Source organism: Haplochromis burtoni, unplaced genomic scaffold, assembly GCF_018398535.1.
Source record: "Haplochromis burtoni strain Fernald_Lab_line unplaced genomic scaffold, NCSU_Asbu1 Contig_252, whole genome shotgun sequence".
NCBI classification, from domain to species: domain Eukaryota; kingdom Metazoa; phylum Chordata; class Actinopteri; order Cichliformes; family Cichlidae; genus Haplochromis; species Haplochromis burtoni.
In genome coordinates, this window is record NW_024582613.1 from 562,745 (window position 1) to 583,975 (window position 21,231).

Consider the following 21,231-nt stretch of genomic DNA (forward strand, 5'->3'; position numbering starts at 1 on the left):
GTGTGTATGGGAGAGTGTTTGCAGCCTGTGGAGAACACAGGAATGACACCAGGTTCAGAAAACTCGTAGGAGTGTGTGATTCATTCTGACTCACACTTTACTTATTTTATTTATTTATTTTCTCTTTGTGCCAAGGTGAGAGTGCTGCCAGCTCGTCCGGCTCCCCGGCTAAAAGTTCAGTTCTATCAGATGGGTCAGCCCACTCCAGCGGCTGCTCCAGCTCCAGCAATCAGCCGAGCACTGCCCCAGAGCATGTCCACACCCAGCAGCCCTGTTCTTTGAAGGGTTCTTTCTCCTCAGACAACATCTACGCTGGACTACATGGTGATGGAAATCCCAACCATGCTGGCCCTGGTCAAGGTACATATTATAGGTTCAAGGGTTTGTGTGTGTGCAGTTTGTGTGTGGTCATGCAGATGGACATGCATTCAGCCATTATACACATTTTTAACAACTGTTAATGGTGCCCCTGGGTAGCATTTTTGCTAACTGGAGGATGGAGAACCACCTCATTTTTACCAGCTTCAAACTTCATACTGTGTGTACTATAAGATTATTGACAGCACTACATTCTGCATATTCACAAATACATGATTTTATTGTTAAATTTATGCCATTTGTTTTTCAAGTTGAGAAACAAAAGTGGACTGTGCTATAAATAATTGTGTCCTAGCATGAACAATACTTGTGTACTAATATTGAACTTTTGAGCTCATAAATTCCGTGATAATTGTCTGAAAGCTGGGGATGTTTGAGTTTTTATGCAGTTCATACCAAGAACAAAAACAAAAGAAATCTGGACACTGGTTCTATTAATCTGCTACATTCTGCAGAGGATGAAGATTTGAACATTTGAATTTCCATGTTATTTACTTGAAAACTCAAAACAACTAGTACTAGATAATTAGCTGTTTGCTAACAGTGTTTAGAGTGAAATGAGAAATGTGAAGGGAAATAATTTTAGTGACTGTAAAATGTTATTTGAAGCTGGGTGATTTCTGTCTTTCAAACATTGCTATTTAATTTTTTTTTTTTTTTTTTAGGTTTCATATTAAATTCAGCGTATTCCAAGGTATATACATAAAATAGGCATAACAATACATAAACCCTCCACTTTATATTTACCTGATGATTATATATATTTTTAGGACCCATAATAAAAGTGTATAATCTGTGCTTTAGTGTAAATGAAAGTGACAACAGGTGCACTGGAGAGACAACATGGTTTTACAGGTGTGGCCACAGACCATTGCTCTTTCCTTATCCTTCCTGTCTGATTATTTTCCTTATTTAGCTTTTTGCTAGTGCCCTTATCATTGCTGGTACGTGAAAAGGTGCACAGGTAGTCCAGCTCCTCCAGGATGGCACTATCCATATTTATTTTACAAAAAGGTTGGCTGTGTCTCCCATACCACGAGAATGAGCCGTTGCTTGTGTCTTTCACATCTGCTACATGTTGTCTGTGTGAAGCTGCTCTCATTTGTAAAGAGAATGGGACGCCAGTTCTGGTGTTCTTAGGTGAATGCCAGTCAAACTGCTGAGTTCTGGTTTGTCAGCACAGGTCTCCCTGAAGGATGTTGGCCGTTCATGCCACCTTCATGGAGTCTGTTTCTGGCACTTTGGTCAGAAATATGAGCATGAGTAGAATGCTGAAGGTCATTTTGTTGAGCTCTGGCAGTGCTCCTCTGCAGCTGGGGTGAAACTCTTTTGCAGCCATGTCCAGCTCTTGTTGTGTAATGTCTCATCTCTTGGTACTTCCTTGAGACTGTCCTGGAGACACACCAAACCTTCTTGTGACAGCACATATAGATATACTGTCCTGGAGGAGCCACGTGTGCAACTCGAATAGGCTGGAATTACTCCCAGCAGTGACAAAGACACTAGCAAAAAGCAAAGCAGAGAAAAATCAGCCAGGAGAGAGCACTGGTCTGTGACCATCATCTTGGCACCTACCACTGCAGAGCCAAAGTTTCATTTACACCAAAACAGGTAAAATGGATTCACAATGGTTTGTTTCCTAACTGGACAGACCGATATCTCTGAAGTTTAATTGACTTTGTGTTACACTGATGATTGAGTGTTCCCTTAAATGTTTTGAGGAGTGCAGATATAGGCAGCCAGTTTGAATTATCATCAGAGAGTCAAAATAGTCTCATTCATCACCAGATACTATGGTTGGATCCTGCATATCATGCTCTCCTAAACTGTCCTTTTCTGGTGCTTTTAATGGTGGGGATTTCTCATCCCAGTCTCTGTGCACTTTTACATAGTGTCTTTCTTGTTTCTTCTCTTCTTCCCTCTTATATTCATTTTTGCAGGCTGGACGGTTTACCACCAAACGTCAGAGAGAGTCACCTATAAATCTAGTAGCAAACCACGCACTAGATTCCTCAGTGGACCTGTGTCTCTGTCCATCTGTTTGTATTTGTTCTTTTATATTTCCCCTCACTCATTTCCATATTCTCTTTATTTATCTGCCTCTCTCTCCTATCAAACTATTTTTTATTTGTATGGAATATAGTGGATATTTTATTTCACCATCCCTGCAGGTCTTCTCACCAGACATACACCCATTGTTTATTCCTACCACCCACACTTCTCAACAACCTTAAAACTTGTTTTCTGTATATTTTCTAATTTATTTTATTTATTTTGTTGGCCGGAACAAAAAAACGGATGATATATATTGACACATTAGCATGATACTGTTGTGATAAACTTAAAATTGGATCTGGCTAATACAGATGAAAGGTTTGTGCAGCCATGAAATGTTTCTTGCCATAAAAACATACAGTGAAGCAGGTCAGTAGGGCTGTGTGCGATATGACCAAAGTCTAATATCCCGATATAAGAATTCTATCGTCCTGATAACGATATAAATCACAAAAATGTAAAATTTTCTGTAAATTATGTGAATCTCGGGGAGCTCGACTTGCGGGAAGTGTTTCCAGCTGCGCATCATGTAGCTGGAGTCGAGTGTTTTAACCAATGTATGAAACTATACATTTTTAGACATAAGCTTTAACAGCCGCCGTTTTTTTGTGAGTATTTCTTACACGGCGTGCTGCAGGGAAAAGCCTGTTCTAACTTTTGAGTCTAAGGTTTATTTTTAGCACCTGGCGGCTCTTTTTTTTACTTCTCATCCATAAATAATCTGCTCTTTCACGTGATTCAGTTTATTTTGAAAAGTCTCAACAGGATCTTGAGCTTTATTGTGAAAGGTTTATGTGGTACATAAACAAGCGAACGCGCGGTGGTGTTACGTTGTCGCTAACCACAACGCATAAAAACAGGCGCTTGTCTGTCCATAGTGTGGTTATATTAAATATAAGAGAAAGAGAGAACTTTAAGAAATTAATATAGCCGCTACAGTGACCATCAAAACGGTGAAAAAATATTGCCGTAAACAGTTTATTTTGCGACACCACGAAACAAACGATAGCGTAAAATGAAACGATAGACGTTTTTATATCGTCATCCGATATATATCGTTATATCGAACAGCCCTACAGGTCAGTCTGTGTACTGTTTGTTTTATAGCATGTGACTTTGCTGAAAGTCTGCGAATGTGTTAGGGCTTTTACCCCTCAGTCATAAAAGACTGACATCGTCAAACCTGGTGGGTGGTATGGACATCCAAGTCTATGAGCGCAATAGCTCAAAAATGAGCTAGTTTTAAACTTATGCCATATGTGCATCTACTAGGAGGCTGAGCTGTAGCACTGGCCGGCACCCGTGCTTTTAAAGCTTGTAATTGGTACAAAAGTGTGACATTTACAGATGGATACAGTCTCTGCTTTTTTCTAGACTTGTTTGTGTTTGTAAGTCAGCATTTATGGCTTCTTCTAATAAAACCCTTATTGTCTGTAATATAATTTAAAACACAATCACACCCGAGTTAAAATGTATTTACTAAGCAAAATCTACTACTAGCATTATAAAATCACTGTTCTTCTGAGATTTAGTTTACTTGAAGACAGTGATTTAATTAAAGTGACTTGATTACAGCAGCTATATATAGAAGTGGGAATTACCTGACTCTGGGGGATCTCAGAGAAAAATATAGACATTTCAATTCATTCATTCGTGCAGGGTGACCTTTCTTTCCTGGCTGTGTTGTATATTTTCAGCTTGAATTAAAGCCTTTTTTGATTATATTTTTCTGAAGAAGTGCAGCATGACTCAGACGTGTGGCTCTTTGTGCGGGTGTTGAGATCTGCAGGTCCAAATTGCTGAAAATAATTTCTGTGCACTGAAGTAGAGCGCAATTTCTATGCAGTCAGTTTTTCCAGTGTTTCATTTGCACAGAGGGATATTTTCCAGATAGAAAGAGAGCTGTGAAACAACATGTAATTGTTATCAACCATCTTACCAACCCAGTGCTGTACTGTGAGCTGTATTTAGTCGGTGGGAGAAAGGAAGTAGAACAAGGAGTGGCTATATTTCTATGAATTCAGTGTCCCTGAGGACCCATATTGCATCCAGTTGACCTTAAGATTGAAAAGGAAACATTTCTAGGGTGTGCTGCCTCTTATATTCAAAATCCAGGCTGCAATAACTTTAATGTTGTAGGTACCTATGTCAGTTTACAGTCTTTCCTCTGGCAATCATCCATAATTCACAGAACTGCAGTTACATTCATAATTATTAATTTATAAATATATTGCCCCCTGCTCTTCATACAGTTGCTTTGTGCAGTGCTTCTGGCTTTCAAAAATAGACCCCACAAGCACACTGGAGCTTGTGAATGCCTAGTCCTGTCCAAACATGGGCCTAATACAAGATGGTGTGAGTGTGTTTGTGTATGTGTGTGCATCTGAGAGAGAATGGCAAACTCTTTATACCCTATTTATTTGTTGTGTGTTTCCATCCACAGTTAATTTTGATTGTGTAACACCCCCTCCCACACACACACATACAGACGAGTCGAGGCACTAAGTCTGCCATCCTGTGTATACTAACACAGAGAAAAAAACCCAACCCTTCCCTAATAGGCAGGGCCCTATGCTTTGATTGAGGAAAGCTCTCTCTGTCCCTCATGTTTGGATGGAGAAGACGTGCATGGTGCAGGCGCCAGGCAGGGCACTGATGGAGACTTGCTCCGCCATATGAAGGGCTGTATCATCAATATTATTATGGTTTTGTTCTTTCACCTCTCCTGAGTTACCTGCATGTTTGGATTTTTGTTTTTTTTTTCTTTTTAATTGCTGACTCTGATGAGTTCCAGCTTGTATCTGTGTGCTTTCAGTTGGTTAAATTTTATTTGTTTTGGTTTCATATTTTGTTTCACAGGCATTCCCACATCGACAAAGGGATCTTTTTGCTTCCCTTTAAATCCAGGCTCCAATATTCTTTCCCAGAAATCACAATGTTACACATTTTGTAGTTTCTCCCTACCAGTTAATAAAACAGTAAATCATCCGTTATTCCAATGATCAAACAAAAAGTACAAATTTATACGATAGTAGCTGCATTTTTCCAAATTTCTGTCCAATATTTTTGATATATTCCATATTAAATATAATCATGAAAAGGTCAATAAATGTGCAGGAACAAACATGCAACATGACACGTAAAGGCAAGTTGTGATTTCTTTTAGGCTTGTACACTTTCTAAACATCAGCTCTTCAAATGATATTAAAGACAACACCTAGATTTGCTCCTCTAGTCCTCCTCACTGATTTTTACACCCCTCTTCCTCCTTTTCCTCTTTCTCTCTCCTCAGTTGTTTTGATAGCTGAATGTGCTTTTGAAGCAGCTTGTCCACCTACTTGTGGTGTGCAGTGTGTCCTGGCCTAACTGTTTCTGTCTTGTGCTGTTTTACCTTTTTATAGGGTCCACTCTGAAACGACTATGTCTAGGCAAAGAACGCAGTAGTAGTAACTATCTCATTTACTTTCTTACTCTCTGTCTTTTCTATTCGTCCTCACTATTTTAGTCCTTTTTTTCTCTGAAATTAATTTGGCACTTGAAAATGTCTCCGTTGTTTAAACGTGGGTACTCAACAGATTGTTGCATTAATTTGTTTCATGTTTTGCATGGCAGTGTGCCTACATGTCTTGGTTGCTGGATTTTGTCACTGCTTGCATATCAAACATTTCATTTTTATTTAATTGTTCATGAAAGACATGTATGTTGTAATCCTTTGGCTGCTGGCAAAATATGTGTCACAACTTTACCTGTACACTCATTTTGCTCTAGCCTCGCCAGAATGATGAGGATTATTTAAACGTGGCTTTCATGAAAGGTCACATTACAGGGGTTTTTTGGATTTTTTTGTGAAACTGTCCTTAATTCTGCCATACAGCAGCCAATTGATTTGACAGCTGTTTTTTTTTTTTTTTTTTGTTGTTGTTGTTTGTTTGTTTTGTTTTGTTTTTTAACTAGGCAGATTTTAAGACCTTTGTGTCTTTTCAGGGTCCTCTCTCAACACCACCACTGCTCAGACAGCCTCCAGTCAGACTCAGCCATCACTCTCTGCAGCAACATCCTCACCCTCTCCTCAGCCATTCACACGTCTCGCTCAGGTCCAGACCAACAACAGCAACAACAAGAGAGGCACGTTTACTGATGATCTTCACAAACTGGTTGATGACTGGACAAAGGAAACTGTAGCAGCGGCCAGTCAAGCACGACCTTCCCTGAACCAGATGAAACAGCAGAGGCGTCGGCAAGACCTGGAAGGCGGTGCAGCACCGATGGGAGCAGTTACTCGTGAGGTATTTGGAACAGAGAGTGACTGAGAGTTTAGGAGCTGTACTTCATCATTCTTAATGTAAGCATGAGTCAGCCTGAGTCTGTGCACATATTTTGTCCCCTCTGTTCCAGATGAAATGTCATAATGGTCCCGGCAAGTTCCAGCTGCCTCTTTCATGCCCCCTGACTGCTGCTTTAGGCCCTCGTATACCTGCAACCCTATCGTCAAACTCATCCACAGCGCCCTCTCCTGGTTACCTCGTTCCCGCAGGCTCCTATGCTGGGATGGTTCCCGGTCCTCTTTATCCCCAGAGATGGCCCAGCTTGCCCAGTCCTGTAGGGTCTGTGGTCCCCGTAGGCTTGCTTGGTGCAGCAAGAATGATGCCCTATGGCACAATGGCAAACCCACAGATTCAAGCTTACCCTCTGGTCATCCACAGTCCCGAGAATGGCCCGTGTCCAAAAACCACAAGGACTACTTGATCTGCTTACCAAAATTTATTAGTGTGTATTTGCAAGACAGTCCAGCTCCACTCTGCTCTGTTCGGAGCAACACATGTACATAATCCCATCATGTAAATACCATGAGAAAAGTGTTGATTCTTCATGCAACACTAATCTGTAGTAAATTGTGTGTGTGTGTGTGAGTGTAGATATGTGTGTATATTATACAATACATGTTAAGTAAGTATGTTTGAATACTTTTTTGGCTTTAGTCATGACTCAGCCATACTAGTCATTTTATGTGTGGTCACAACATCCATATTTCATTTTATTCTTCAATTCTGCAATTTTCTTGTTGCTTTTGCCTTTCTGGGTTAAGTACACTTTAAACACTACATTGGAATCCAAATATCAGTGGTTTGAGATACAATAATAGGACAGTATGATGAATCTATTGGAAAGAATGTAGTGCCTTGAACATTAATTTATATAAATTTTTTCTTCTTGGAAAAAAGAAAAAAAACACAAGTCTGCATCCAAGTTATTTTATTTTAATGTAGCTTGAATGCAGTCTTGAGTTTTTAATACATTGCAATTTTTCTTTTTATCTTTTTTTGGTTTACATATGAATGCCCTTCTGTTACTGCACTGTCATCACAGTATGTAGTTTTATTTAAATAACAGAATCGTGTTTTAACTCTTGTTTACTTTCCACCCCTGTGACAGATGGAATGCCATAGCGGTGAGACGTACTGATGCCTTGCAGAAACAAACGGTTAATGTACGACTGATGAGGGAAGGGAGAAAAAAAAATATGCCAGCAGCCAAAATCCACTCATTCAGGTCAAAATGGTTCAGCAGGACACGGCCTCTTTTTGATAGGACAGCTGATACATTAGACAGCACAAGAGCTGGCAGTGTTGTAGCTTTGTGCTCAAAGGAAAGGCGGTGTCCAGAGCCATACATACTGTACATAGTTCTTTCTACAGTATATGCCTCCGGAAGTGTTCTGATCAGAATGTAGCGATTAATATGTGAAGGCTTGAGGCTCAAAAGTGCAATTTAAACCCCTCAACAAAGCTTTGATCGTGGCCTTGCCACAAGCCTTATCTCTAATGTGTGCAACAGGAGCAAGCTAAAAAGTTGAACAAACGTCGCAAATCACCAAGCACCAGACAGAAGACAGAAGTTACCGGGCAAAGTATAAAGATTACAATCCACGCAGCAAACTGAATTCACTTCCAGTAAATGTTCTTTCAACTTTGCTAGTACTCAGCGTACACTGTATGTAAAATGTTCTGTGCAATCACAAGTTAGCTCTGATGTTTTCAACCTATTTGATGTTTGATGCTTTTCTTTTCTTTTTCTTTTTTTTTGGTGATGCTGCTATCATCTGTTAAGGTGATCCTACTGTATAGTTAGGCTTTCTGTTCACATACAATGACACTAAAATAAATAAGACTCCTCAGATTAACAAATGGGACACTCATGAAGCAGTGTTATTGCCTTGTTGAAATTTTGTTCATTTCACACGTTGCTTTTGATGTCTGCTCTGTTTTCCAGTTTCTTTCCAGTGATATATTTCAAAATGCAAACGACACTCGATGTGGGAGATTTGCACAACACATATTCTCCTTTTATTCTGCGTTAAAAGAGTTCCTACACTGTATATAAGTGGGTTTCACCCATCTGTACTTTTATATCACCGACAAGCATGGCCAACTTTTCATGTTCCACAAAGCTTAACAGTTACTGCTATTATGGTTAGAAATTTCACATCTTCACAGCACATTTGAAAGATTTCAGCACCCCCAATCTTGCCAAGCTGTGAATTTTACAGTTTTCTTGTTTTGTACATTTTGTTTTTCTGTTTTTGTTTTTTTTTGTTGTTGTTTTTGGATGAAAATGATATTGATGGTGGTGGTGGTATTGGATGAGGAGGAGGGGTTGCTTTGAAGTATATTATTCCATCAATTCGGTTTGAATTGGACTTTTATAGGATATTATGCAGAGTCTTCTGCTTTGGTGAAATACTTCCAGTAGTAAGAGATTTCTGTTCTCTGTCATTTGTATCTGGTATGTTTTGTTCCACCTCCCTCGCTGCTAACTTACTGGAGAGCAGAGAAAGGAACAACTCTATGGCATATTCATTTGGATGCACTGATGAAATGAAGAGCTGATACACACAGAGGGGAAAGCAGCTCTGACACCTTCTCCCTCTGCTCATCTCGCTCTTCTGTGGACAACATTGCCCCCTGGTGAATATGCACTGGTTGTCAAAGGCTTGTATTCAAACTGTGGGATTGCTTTTTGCCTGCTGTATGTCCCACTGCATTACCCCACCCTATCCTGCTGCACTCTTATCACAGACTGTATGTTGAGAGAGAAATAAATATTTTATGCTTGATAGCATGTCTCGTTGTTATTTGCATTTTTAGTGTCTTCCGTGTATTTCATAAATAATTTGTTTACTTTTTGTAAGTAGCATGGAGTAAGAGTTTTCATTTTTATTATTTAAATTTGTAAATTTATAAATACTCAGAATTATATTATTATATTTTTACGACGGACAGGAAGTGTTTCTGTGAGGCTCGAGTTTTCACACCGTCGACGTCTTTGAACAAACGCCACAGATTCGCAACATACAGTACAAACCCTGGCAATGAAAATAAATACTTTAACAAACCCTTTAAAGAGATTAATTATATTACAAAATCTCGCTCAATGTGTTCTAACAGGCTACAGTCAGGAAAGAAAGTGGAGAAATAAGACCCCGCTTTGTGTGGCGAATCTGTCGATCCGCATCTGTGTCGTAGCGTTACAGTAATGGTTGCCCCTTTTGTTCAACCGAGTTCCTGAATTATTCCCAACACAATGAAATTCTTTGGCTATTATATGGTTTCATGAAAACATTTTTTCTGTACCTACGCCTCTTCTGAGCTCTGCTGGGATTATTTAATGAATTAAAAATCAATCTACAACAACCGCTGTGAGGTTTCCGAAGCACGCAGGTCTCGAGGAACGTGGAGTAGTAAGTGTTTATAACGTTAGATCAGAAGTATTAGCTTTAAATGGCGAAAAGGGCCATGTTTGGCTAAAAAAGATCACACTAGATGACTGTGTGTGTATTTTTACAGTAATTGGTGTTATCCATAGTAACCCACCGTACTCCGACAACATGAACAGACCTTGGTGTTAGCCCTACTGCGGAAAAAAATAATCATGTCTGGCTGTTTCTCGTCACAGAGAAAACGATTTCGCTGATATTTTGGCTTAAAGGAGGAGAAGGAACGCTTTTGATGGACCTTAGTTTGATAAAGCCTCCACACATGCTCTTCAGGAAGCCAGGCTGTCATTTTGCCTCAGAAATTCACAGGGTGAGGTCATTGTGGAGGGAAACACTGGGGTCTGAACGGCCAGGCTGTGGTGTGTATAGCCCCAAACATTCATGTGTGTTTTATTTGCTTTAATATTAACTATACTGGAATGCGCTGTAATGGTTTGATTTGCGAGGCTAGCGTTTGCCCAGGGGACACAACTACAGTTTGGCACTCTATTTAAACGTTACTGAGCTTGAATGAAATAGCGAGCAAAGGTTACAATAAAAAATAAGAACAGTATCTAATAATAATGGCGACTAGCGTGACTAGTTTGTAAGGTTACTTCATGTGCTGTAGGGTTATTCTCTTGAACTGTGCTTGTTTACGTAGTGGCCAGTGTTGTTGTTTGCTAGCTGCTGTTAGCCAGCAAGCTAACTGCAGCTTTGTTTTGGGGGGAATGCAGCAGCAAAATGCTAATGCTAACGTTAGCTGTGTTAAAATACACAAAGTTCGTTTGTTAGCTTAGGAGGTAGAGGGTGGAAGGGTTCGAACGAGATAAAGGTTGAGTTCTTTCGTCAAGAACCGCAAATGAGCTCGGGTTTACAGCTGCCCAGCTGTAGCTGTTGCCGTTACTGTTTGCTGCTTGTATTACATGATTGTAGTTCTCAATGATCATAGCAAACACGCTGAGCTTAGTGCACCTGTTACTGAATAACAGATCATAATTTGTTTGCTACCATCAGTGGTCACGTGATTGCACCATAACAGGTGCATTTCGTTGGTGTCTGGGGCTCTTTAAGGCAACTCTTGGGAGACAAGTGCCCAGTATCTGTTATGTGCGTTGTTTTTAACAAATATCGTTGTTCCCTGTTGTGCTTATGTGTTTCAGATGTAAACTTGAACACCATCTGTCCCAGCAGTGGCTGTTGGCACAATGGGGCTGGACTTTGACGTGAAGACATTCTGCCACAACCTGCGGGCCACTAAGCCCCCTTATGAGTGTCCCGTGGAGACTTGCCGTAAGGTCTACAAGAGCTACAGCGGCATTGAGTATCACCTTTACCACTATGACCATGACAACCCAACTCCTGCCCAGGCTGTGCCTCAGAAGAAGAGGAAGGGACGTCCTCCTCGTGCCTCGCTGACTGGTTCAGGAGATACGGATGATGGCGGGGGTAACGGAGGAGGAGGACTGGGTCATGGAGGGAACACGCCTGTTAGCCCCAACCGATCAGAACGCTCCCATTCCCCGGGGAGAGAGACCATGACATACGCCCAGGCACAGCGCATGGTGGAGGTGGAGATTCAAGGGCGCATTCACCGCATTAGCATCTTCGAGAATATAGATGTGGTGTCAGATGAAGACAGTGATGCAGAAGACGCTCCTCCATCTGGAACTGGTAGTAGTGGTGGCGGCATGTGTAATGGTAGTGACGGTGGAGCCGGGGGCAGCGAGTTAGGAGGGAGTGGCAAGGACCGCTCAGATATCCCATCTTCTAATGGGGGAAAATCCACACCAAAGACTGGGAAACATAAGAGCAAAGCCAAGAAGAAGGATGGCTTATCTCATCATCACAGCGCTCAGTCTGGTCCTGCAGTCAAGCTACCGGAGGCTGTGTTCAGAGAACTCGACCAAGACCGACCTGATGCCCCACCTCGGCCATTATCATACTACAGGTCTGCAAATAAATGTAGTCATTTAATTCATATATGTATTATAAGCAGGATTGTTGAGAGGAACATCCATTTTAAAGCAAAAGCAGTTGGTAGTGAGTTGTTTGAGTGTATATATAAGTTATTAAATACAATAAATATTTCCTGACCTAAATGTTTGATACAGTCCAGCCAGTCCCCACTTTATTAGCAGGGAAATTACTGATTACTGTGCTTCAGATTCATACTTTTCCATCATTATTCTTGTCTTTACACTGAATTACAATTGGCACCATAATGAATTATATTTTTTTGCACGCTAAGTATTCTTTGCATGAATACGTCTTAATTTGACTCTTCTATCTTTCTTTTTTACTCTAGGTACATTGATAAATCTGTGGAGGAGCTAGATGAGGAGGTAGAGTATGACATCGATGAGGAGGACTACATCTGGCTTGATATCATGAACGACAAGCGGCGGCGTGACGGTGTGACACCCATCCCTCAGGAGGTTTTTGAGTATCTCATGGACCGCTTAGAGAAGGAGTCATACTTTGAGAGTCACAATAAGGTACTTTAATCAGACAAAAGAGGGAGACGATGGTTCAAACTTGATATAAATGCTTTCATCTGTAATGTGTCCTTGTGCTCCTTTCTCTCAGGCGGACCCCAGTACCTTGATTGACGAAGATGCCGTCTGCTGCATCTGTAATGATGGAGAGTGTCAGAACAGCAACGTGATTTTGTTTTGCGACATGTGTAATTTGGCAGTACACCAGGAGTGCTATGGCGTTCCCTATATCCCGGAGGGCCAGTGGTTATGTCGCCGGTGCCTGCAGTCGCCGAGCAGAGCTGTGGACTGTGCTCTGTGCCCGAACAAAGGAGGTGCTTTCAAGCAGACAGACGACGCACGCTGGGCCCACGTAGTGTGCGCCCTCTGGATCCCAGAGGTAAATCACTATGCAGATATCGACAAACTGAATAAGCTCAACTCATCTGAGCCAGTTCACAGCCTTAGATCCTAGAAACTTAAATTTAAAGGTGCTCATGCTGTTTGCCATCAAAGCCCCTTGGCTTTAGAACAACCTGGCAGAGGAGATAAAGATTGTTTATCTGTGTTGCCTTTCCTTTTATATTTCAGCGATATTTACTATTATTAATTTACTGTCTATTGTAATTATTTTGTGCAACATCAGTCTGAGTTGACGTCAGTCTCGCTGTCATTTTTTAAACCCCCTATTTTAAAAGGGATATGTAAAAAAAAAAAGAAAAAAAAAAGAAGAAGTTTATAATTATTATTGATATTACACAGTTAAAGACTGTGGGAATGTTAAACTTAACAGCCAGATAGATACTGTCTCAGTTGATGTACAGTGAAGCATGCTCAGTCAGTCTTGGGTTTTTATTTTTTATTTTTTTCTTTGTAAACATCATCACAGTTAAATCAATTCTCCTGCCTTTCTGCAGGTCTGCTTTGCGAACACAGTCTTTCTGGAGCCGATCGATAGCATCGAGCACATCCCTCCAGCACGCTGGAAGCTCACCTGCTACATCTGCAAACAGCGTGGCTCGGGCGCCTGCATCCAGTGTCACAAAGCCAACTGTTACACAGCTTTCCATGTCACCTGTGCCCAGCAGGCAGGCCTCTATATGAAAATGGAGCCTGTAAGAGAGACTGGGGCCAACGGTACCTCTTTCAGCGTACGCAAGACGGCATACTGTGACATCCATACGCCCCCCGGTTCAGCACGTCCTTTAGGAGGAGTCGGTGGGGCCAGCATGGGGTCATCCAACAGCGAGGGTGAGCTGGAGGAAGATGACGAGCCTAGCATCGGCCATGATGATGACTCTAAGGGCTGGAGCTCTGAGCGGGTGAAGAGGGCAAAGGCCAAATCCAGGCTGAAGATGAAAAGAGCCAGGAAGATCTTAGCTGAGAGGAGAGCTGCTGCACCAGTGGTGTCAGTGCCCTGTATACCACCGCACAGGTAGGCCTGTACTTCACCTGCTCTGTCTGTGCGCCAAGTAAGCACATATATGCCTTTTGCTCTTAATAGAAAACTGTCCATGCAGCAGTATGTTGGGCAAAACAAATAAAGAAATCATCACATACTTTTTTTCTTTCTCGCCTATTTATACTATTTAATTTTGGTATTGTAAGACAATAATTTATGTCACATTGCATTATTTTACTTATTAGAAATGATGATTGTACATTCTGTTCTGTTTTGTTTCTGATTTAGACTGTAAATAATTTTAAATACCTTATCATTGTCTTTTGTGACATTTTGGTCTTAAAGGCTTTACCTTTGTTAGTGCGTTTGCAACATGCTTTACATTTACAACATGCTTAAGAGTTAAACAGTATTTGCTTCTCTGCAGGTTGAGCAAAATCACCAGCAACCTGACGGTACCCAGGAAAAGCCAATTCATGCAACGACTTCACAGCTACTGGACGCTGAAGAGGCAAAGTCGGAACGGTGTGCCTCTTTTGCGCCGGCTTCAGACACACTTACAGTCGCAGCGACACATTGACCCACTCCCACCACAGCCTGCATCACAACCTTCCTCGGTAATTTCTGTTGCTGTGATTCTGTGTTTGTCTCATTCTGTTGTCTGATACCTGAAACACTTCGTTTAGCATCTGTTGTGTTGAAATGTGCTAAAAAAATAAACAGACATGACTTGATACCTTTTAATGTAATTTGTTCTAACATGTTTATGGGATTGTGCACGTTAATGTTGCAGAGAGATAGCGAGGAGAAACAGACCGCTTTAAAGGAGCAGCTAAAAGCATGGCAGAGGCTGAGACACGACCTGGAAAGAGCGAGGCTACTGGTGGAGCTCATCCGAAAGAGGGAGAAGCTCAAGAGGGAGACGGTGAGATGTGAAGAATAGCAAGAGAGCGTTTTGTTTTGTTTCTTTTGCTCAAGATACAGTGAGATTACAGAACAAAGAACAATATGCATCTCCTTTCTGTAGATCAGGCTGTATACTTCTAACTGTGCACTACTTTGTTAGTTTATTGCTAAAAATGTGTCTGTTTTCAGATTAAAGTGCAGCAGATGGCGCTGGAGATGCAGCTGACTCCCTTCCTGGTGCTGTTGAGGAGTACCTTGGAACAGTTACAGGAGAGAGACACTAACAACTTTTTCACTGAGCCTGTGCCTCTGGCAGAGGTAAATGCAACATACTCGCAAGCACAAGAAATCTGATTATGTTCAGATACTTATATTTGACTCTTTTCTACTTTATGTCTGTATACTACGTACCTGGCATAATGTATTTTAGGCTTTCCTTCTTTCTTCTTCATTCACTGTACAAATATGATTGGATTTTTTTTAAATAGCTCGGTCTGCTCACTACTCCTTTGTCACTTAGGTGCCAGACTACCTGGACCATATTGACACTCCAATGGATTTTCAGACCATGTGGAACTTGCTGGAGTCTCACCGCTACCTCACTTTTGAGGCCTTTGAGGCCGATTTTGGGCTCATTGTCAACAACTGTCTCAAGTACAACGCCAAGGACACAGTCTTTTATCGCGCTGCCTTGCGGCTCAGAGAGATGGGCGGGGCTGTCATAAGAACAGCCAGGCGACAAGCTGAACGGATCGGCTTCGATTACGAGACCGGAATGCATCTACCACGAGAGCCAAGCCCGGACAGCCAGCGTGAGCAAGAGAGAGACAGAGAGCGGGAGAGGGAGCGAGAGCGCGACAGGGATAGAGAAAGAGATCGACCGTTGTCTTCTAATGAAGATGGTGAGTGTCTCTGACTGGGAACCAATATAATTTTTTCCTCAAGCACCAGCTAAAGGAGAAGGAGGGAGAAAAACAAACATGTGATTTAAGATTTTAGATCATTAAAATGTATTTTTTGTCTAATTAATATGCTGTATGATACAGTGTTACTGGAACATGGTTGCAGTGCTGTCCCTTGTCACAAAATAAAGGCTCGATGGTGAACAGTAACATACAATATGGTGCAGAGAAGTTCATGTTGCTACCACTAGGTGACGCTTGTAATTCATGCAGTTCCGTTTCAGTTGAGCTAAAACATCATCATACATCCTGTGTGCTTGTGTATGCTGGATTTGTGCTTTATGTTTAAAGCTTGATGTTGTCGTCTGTCTGGCTTCAAAGATGGTCTACCCCATATATAGTTAACCAGGAAACAAACCTACTTTTATATTTTCTGTTTCTGGCTATGTGTGACTGCTTTATAAGATTGATTTTCTTTTCATTTCCAACATCTCTAACTGCTTCTCTTTCTGCTTGCCTTGCGCAGACCTGCTCCTGCCAGAGAACAGGCGGCGGTTACCTCTGGAAGAGCAGCTGCATTACCTGCAGTCCCGTCTCGATGAAGTCAGCTCAGGGAAGCATAGCATTGGCCAGTCTCGCAGAGCCAAGGCCCTAAGAAAGGAGATCAGTGTGATCAAAAGGAAGCTTGCACACCAGCGTGAAGGAGGCTCTGGCATGGGGGGCCGGGACTCTGTGGGCGGAGGAGACCGGAGTTCTTCTCTCCCCCATCACTCATCATCTGCAGGACACCACGATGAGGGGGGAGAGAGCAGCAGCCAGGAGATTGGTGGAAAGGGTGTGTCTAGGAAAATATTAGCACTAATGTCCGACATAACAATGAAAATGATATTAGCTGTTCAATAGCAGTCGAATAATAAGCATTTGCCTGTGTTTTAACATATAAACCTCTCTCCCTATCAAGATCTGAATGTGTCCTCATCCCTGACTCCAGAGGTGGGCCGTCGGACATCTGTCCTCTTCTCCAAGAAGAACCAAAAAATAGCTGGACCCCCCAAAAGGCCAGGGCGCCCACCCAAGAACAGGGATGCGGGTTATGGTGGGGCAGGAGTAAGTCAAAGTCCTGTTGGTCCCCCACAACTCCCCCTGCTGTCACCAAGCAGGCACAGGAAACGTCCCCGCAGCCCTCACACCAGCTCCAGCTCTGACAGCGACAGTGACAATGATGACCTGCTGCCAGGTAAATTAGATGATTCGCAATAAACTTTTAACGTACAATAAATGCCAAGTCGCACCCTCACTCACTTGTTTCTATTTTCTTCCTTCAGGACTGCCAACTAATGGCTTTGATACAGGAAACCAACCAGTAACGGAAAGCTTCCGCGTGTACAGAAGTGAACCTCATCTCCCTCGTTCAAGCTCAGACTCTGAGTCCACAACCAGCAGCAGCAGCAGTGCAGCTTCAGACAGGACCAGGTGATTAATGCTTATGCCTGGTACTCTTAAAATTAGTTCTTTTACCAATTGACGTGAGCATAAGGTTTCATTTGCAGAAACAAACCCAGTGACTTATCAATCATCTCTCTTGAAATTTTATGACACCTTTAACACACAGTTTTAACTTTACAACAGAAACCCCCCCCTGCTTGAAGCATCCAGTTGTTGTAACACTTGTGATAAAGTTATACGCCTCTTGATAGTTCTGTCTGTTTTCTCTTGCAGCACGACTCCCTCTAAGCAGGGCAGAGGAAAGGCGTCGTTCTCACGCGCTTTCCAGGAAGATAGCAGTGAGGAAACATCAGGCACAGAAAATGATTCCTACTCAGTCGGTGGCTCGAGGGGTGTTTCACACCGTAAGCACATTTTTATAACCTCTAAGGCTCACGTGAAGCGCACACAGCTAGTTTCTATTTATTTAGATAGTGAGTGTTTTCTCAGAATCACCCAATATAGCTTTGCCTTTTCAGCCTGTAAATAATTTGGCATGATATTTTGTCTGATCGGAATCTGATTTTACTTGAAGCTTAAATACCCGTAAAGATATTACTGCAGATAAAAATATGCTAAACTTTTTTTTTTCCTCTCACACAATAATAGCCACAGAGATGTGACGGATAAGTCCTTATAGGAGAGAACGTCAGAGCAGAACATCATTTCTGCAATGTGGCTCTGATAGTGCTAAAGATAGCGTAAAACAGTGGGTGTATTTTAAAAAACAAAACATAAAAATAACACAACATTTTGAATTTTCCATCAGTTTCTTTGCTGTAATCTGTCACAGCCACCACATGTCAGCATAGCAGGACCTGTACTCCCTGTCTTGATAATGGGGAAAATGAAACATGGTCAAAGGAAGTGCCCTCCCTTCACTATGTCAAGTGTTATATTTGAGTAGCACCATTTGTTCAGGATACTCCGCGCAAACTGGAGAAGCTATATCATTCCCCACCCAGGTGCATTAGGAGTTAACGTATTTTAAATTAAAGGGAAGTGTTTTGCACCAACAGTTGCTTAGAACAGTGTTATTGTGTGATAAAGTGTGTTTTTAACTAGAAGTGAGATTGCTTAACGGATGCTGTTTTCCCAACTCTCAGTGGTGCGTGGGCGGGACAGGTCAGGCTGCTGGATGGCCTCAGATGATTATTCTTCTCTGGAAGCTTTAGACCTGGTCTGGGCCAAGTGCAGAGGCTATCCTTCATATCCTGCTCTGGTGAGACACGGGCAAACAACACAAATAGCACAGACTACAGTCAAAATATGACTGGCTCTCTAAACCTCTGCATGCTACTGTTCGCTTGTAGATAATTGACCCAAAGATGCCCAGGGAGGGGGTGTTCCACCGAGGTGTCCCAATCCCTGTCCCCCCTCTGGATGTGCTGAAACTTGGGGAGCAAATGACCCAGGAGGCCAGGGAGCACCTGTTCCTGGTCCTCTTCTTTGACAACAAGAGAACATGGTTGGTTATCAAGTGATGTTTTTTTGGGGGAGGTGACTCATTCTCAGAGTTCACCTCCATTTTTTTTCCTGCTAATTCTTTGCTGATATGTTGTATTTTTATTTTAACACAATCAAGCAGCGTAAAGCAAAAATAAAACAAAACCTGCTACCAAAGGCAGCTTGTGATGTTACTGGATGTTTGCACACAAGTAGCTCTGTGGCAACAGTTCAAAGCAAACTGCAGCCTTTGTACGGAAGTGTAGCGACAGAACATTCAGCAGAAATGGGGCAAACGTGGTTTTTGATAATACGAGGGAAAGAACGTGTTATTTTAGGTCACTTTGTTCTCTGCAGTTACTTATGATCATGTTTTGCTAAGTTTGGAGAAATTTATAAAGTTGATGAGCACAGCAGTTGTTAGGAGGCATCCAGGGTGCATAAACTCTGAAGTCAATCAAGAAATTAAGGAACCAATTACTCTTTAACTAAACAATAACTCTGTCTGGACTGACTGTGTCTAATCAAAGGGTTGCTGGTTCGATTTCTGGTTGTTCCTGTTGCATTCGTCGGAGTGTCAATGTTAAATAGAAAACACTGGTGTAGAAAAAAGTGCTTGTTTAAATGGGTGATTGAGGCTTATAGTATAAAAGGTAGAGAAGCGTTATATAAGAAGCCAGTCTGTTTAGCATTTACCAATGCATGTTTTTTTAATGTTGTGCTTGTGCTTATGTGCTTGCAGGCAGTGGCTTCCGCGCTCTAAGCTGGTGCCTCTGGGCGTCGACCAAGAGCTGGACAAAGAGAAGATGCTCGAAGGCAGGAAGTCCAACATCCGCAAATCAGTGCAGGTGGCCTATCATCGTGCCATGCAGCACCGCAGCAAGGTGCAGGGGGACCCCAGCAGTGAAACTAGTGACAGTGACTGAACACAAACACACGAACGCTAGAGAGCCCAGCCCTACATCATAGATTACAAAGAAGAAGAGGGAAATAAAACAGTGCCAGCAACAAGGAGTGGGGGGGAAGAAATAAAATCCACTATCTTGGCCCCGTGATATTCACACTCATGCACACTAAACCATATTTAATCCGACATGTAAAATATTGTATTTAAGAGAATTGATAAAAAGAAAGAAAAGAAATGGAGAAATATGCTATGTTCAGAATCATGAATCGAAATATTCCTCGTATGTGGTCGATATATGTTTAATAACAAATGAGATGATGGTTTACAGACTCACAAAATGAACATAGTGTTATGCTATGAAGTATACACAACTGCCTTTCCCTGTTTTTGTTTTTTGTTCTTTTGGGGGGTTTTCCTCACACAGTCACACAGGTAATCTCATATGTAAACAGGGAAATGTGTGTCGTGTACGTCGAATGCACACACTGTGGATATTTCACAACGCCAGCACGTCTCTCACATTCATCATCCACCTCCGCAAAAGGAAAACGGTGACAGGCCTGGTGCTATTGTCGAAGTCATTTTTCAGAGGAGCACAAAGAGACTGTCGCAGCCCACTTTTGGGGCATACCAACGTTACTGTAATTTATTCTGCTGACTTCTCATTAACAAGGTCCACAAGCTTGTTTCGTCACGGACTACTTCTAATCACTCCACCTGCACTGAACATCACGGTGCAGTCTCTTTTGTCTGTCAGTACGTGTCCATCATGTTTCCTGTTTTTACGGTTTTGTTAAGATAAGTACGTGTCACACAGGCCACTTGGTCAATGAATAATGAGGACTAAACTGAAACACACAATTGCCTCACTGTCTGTCTTAGTATCAGGCTGATGGCTTTAGAACTTTTATATAAGCAGATTGCATAACAATAGAGGTTTAATAAAAAAAACAAAACAGAAAATAATTGAGTTTTTTAAAGTTTTGTGCAGTTTTTTGTGGTTTGTCTTGTTATTCCTTGTTCTCTGTTGTTCTGTGGAAATATTTCACTATGTTCAGCAGAAAATTCAGACCCTCCCATTACCTCTTTCCAGGGTAATCATGAGTCATACATGCTTCTCATGGCCTGATGCATTCTGTCTTTTTGTTATTAACTCAAGACAGACGGGGACGACTTATAAGATGAAAGATTTATGATCAACATTCATGACCAGTCAAGTGTTGTATTTGCTTTGAAACACTGCCAAGTGGGGGGGTGTTCGTGTCTGTGTTTGCTTAAGGGCTCAAGTCAACTCCTCTTCTGAAAGGGTAAACACTGGACATGTCACATCTGACACTTTGAAGATATGCTTTCCTCCTGAACTTTTCTTTGTTGTGTCTAAACAACTTAGACTTTCACAGTGCTAGTGAAGTGTTAAATGTGCACCTCCCATCTACTTGGCCCTCACACTGGTTCTGCAGGGTTTTTGTCTTTTCCTGTAAAGTGCCTTTCTGCTATATGATGCCAGACATACTATAGAG

At 41.8% G+C, this 21,231-nt stretch overlaps 2 protein-coding genes across 10 annotated transcripts in view; both read left to right on the forward strand.

Moving 5' to 3' along the window:
- The window catches only part of LOC102299315 (serine/threonine-protein kinase WNK2), a 40,766-nt gene extending 31,217 nt beyond the window's left edge, over window positions 1-9,549 (forward strand). For 4 of the 7 annotated variants that reach the window (XM_042227286.1, XM_005938952.3, XM_005938958.3 and 1 more), the window contains 5 exons: window positions 136-360; window positions 2,319-2,417; window positions 5,835-5,879; window positions 6,418-6,719; window positions 6,829-9,549. In XM_042227286.1, coding sequence (XP_042083220.1) covers window positions 136-360; window positions 2,319-2,417; window positions 5,835-5,879; window positions 6,418-6,719; window positions 6,829-7,179 — 1,022 coding nt within the window. In that variant the 3' untranslated portion in view covers window positions 7,180-9,549. The remainder of the gene's footprint in view (window positions 1-135; window positions 361-2,318; window positions 2,418-5,834; window positions 5,880-6,417; window positions 6,720-6,828) is intronic. The other 3 variants (XM_005938955.3, XM_005938956.3, XM_005938957.3) reach the window with 3 other exon arrangements.
- A 158-nt stretch (window positions 9,550-9,707) lies between these two features.
- On the forward strand, window positions 9,708-20,674 carry brpf1 (bromodomain and PHD finger containing, 1). 3 transcript variants are annotated; one of them, XM_005938940.3, is made up of 16 exons: window positions 9,708-10,171; window positions 11,350-12,137; window positions 12,495-12,684; window positions 12,776-13,063; window positions 13,581-14,098; window positions 14,493-14,682; window positions 14,859-14,990; window positions 15,161-15,289; window positions 15,492-15,873; window positions 16,400-16,708; window positions 16,835-17,110; window positions 17,199-17,346; window positions 17,593-17,723; window positions 18,465-18,580; window positions 18,672-18,826; window positions 19,547-20,674. In XM_005938940.3, exons 2-16 carry the CDS (start codon window positions 11,395-11,397, stop codon window positions 19,728-19,730), a joined length of 3,891 nt encoding a protein of 1,296 aa, XP_005939002.1. In that variant the 5' UTR covers window positions 9,708-10,171; window positions 11,350-11,394; the 3' UTR covers window positions 19,731-20,674. The 3 variants fall into 3 exon arrangements, with proteins under 3 accessions (XP_005939002.1, XP_005939003.1, XP_014194458.1); XM_005938941.3 differs by lacking the exon at window positions 9,708-10,171 and adding an exon at window positions 10,178-10,566; XM_014338972.2 differs by lacking the exon at window positions 9,708-10,171 and adding an exon at window positions 10,178-10,517.
- The last annotated feature ends 557 nt before the right edge of the window (window positions 20,675-21,231 follow it).

What these genes read in the sequence shown, in the direction of transcription:
- brpf1 (XM_005938940.3), top strand. Translation starts at nt 11,395, where the DNA reads ATGGGGCTGGACTTTGACGTGAAGACATTCTGCCACAACCTGCGGGCC. An exon ending in GTTGTCTTCTAATGAAGATG is followed by an intron (nt 15,874 to 16,399) that starts GTGAGTGTCTCT and finishes TGCCTTGCGCAG; the next exon opens with ACCTGCTCCTGCCAGAGAAC. An exon ending in CCAGGAGATTGGTGGAAAGG is followed by an intron (nt 16,709 to 16,834) that starts GTGTGTCTAGGA and finishes CTCCCTATCAAG; the next exon opens with ATCTGAATGTGTCCTCATCC.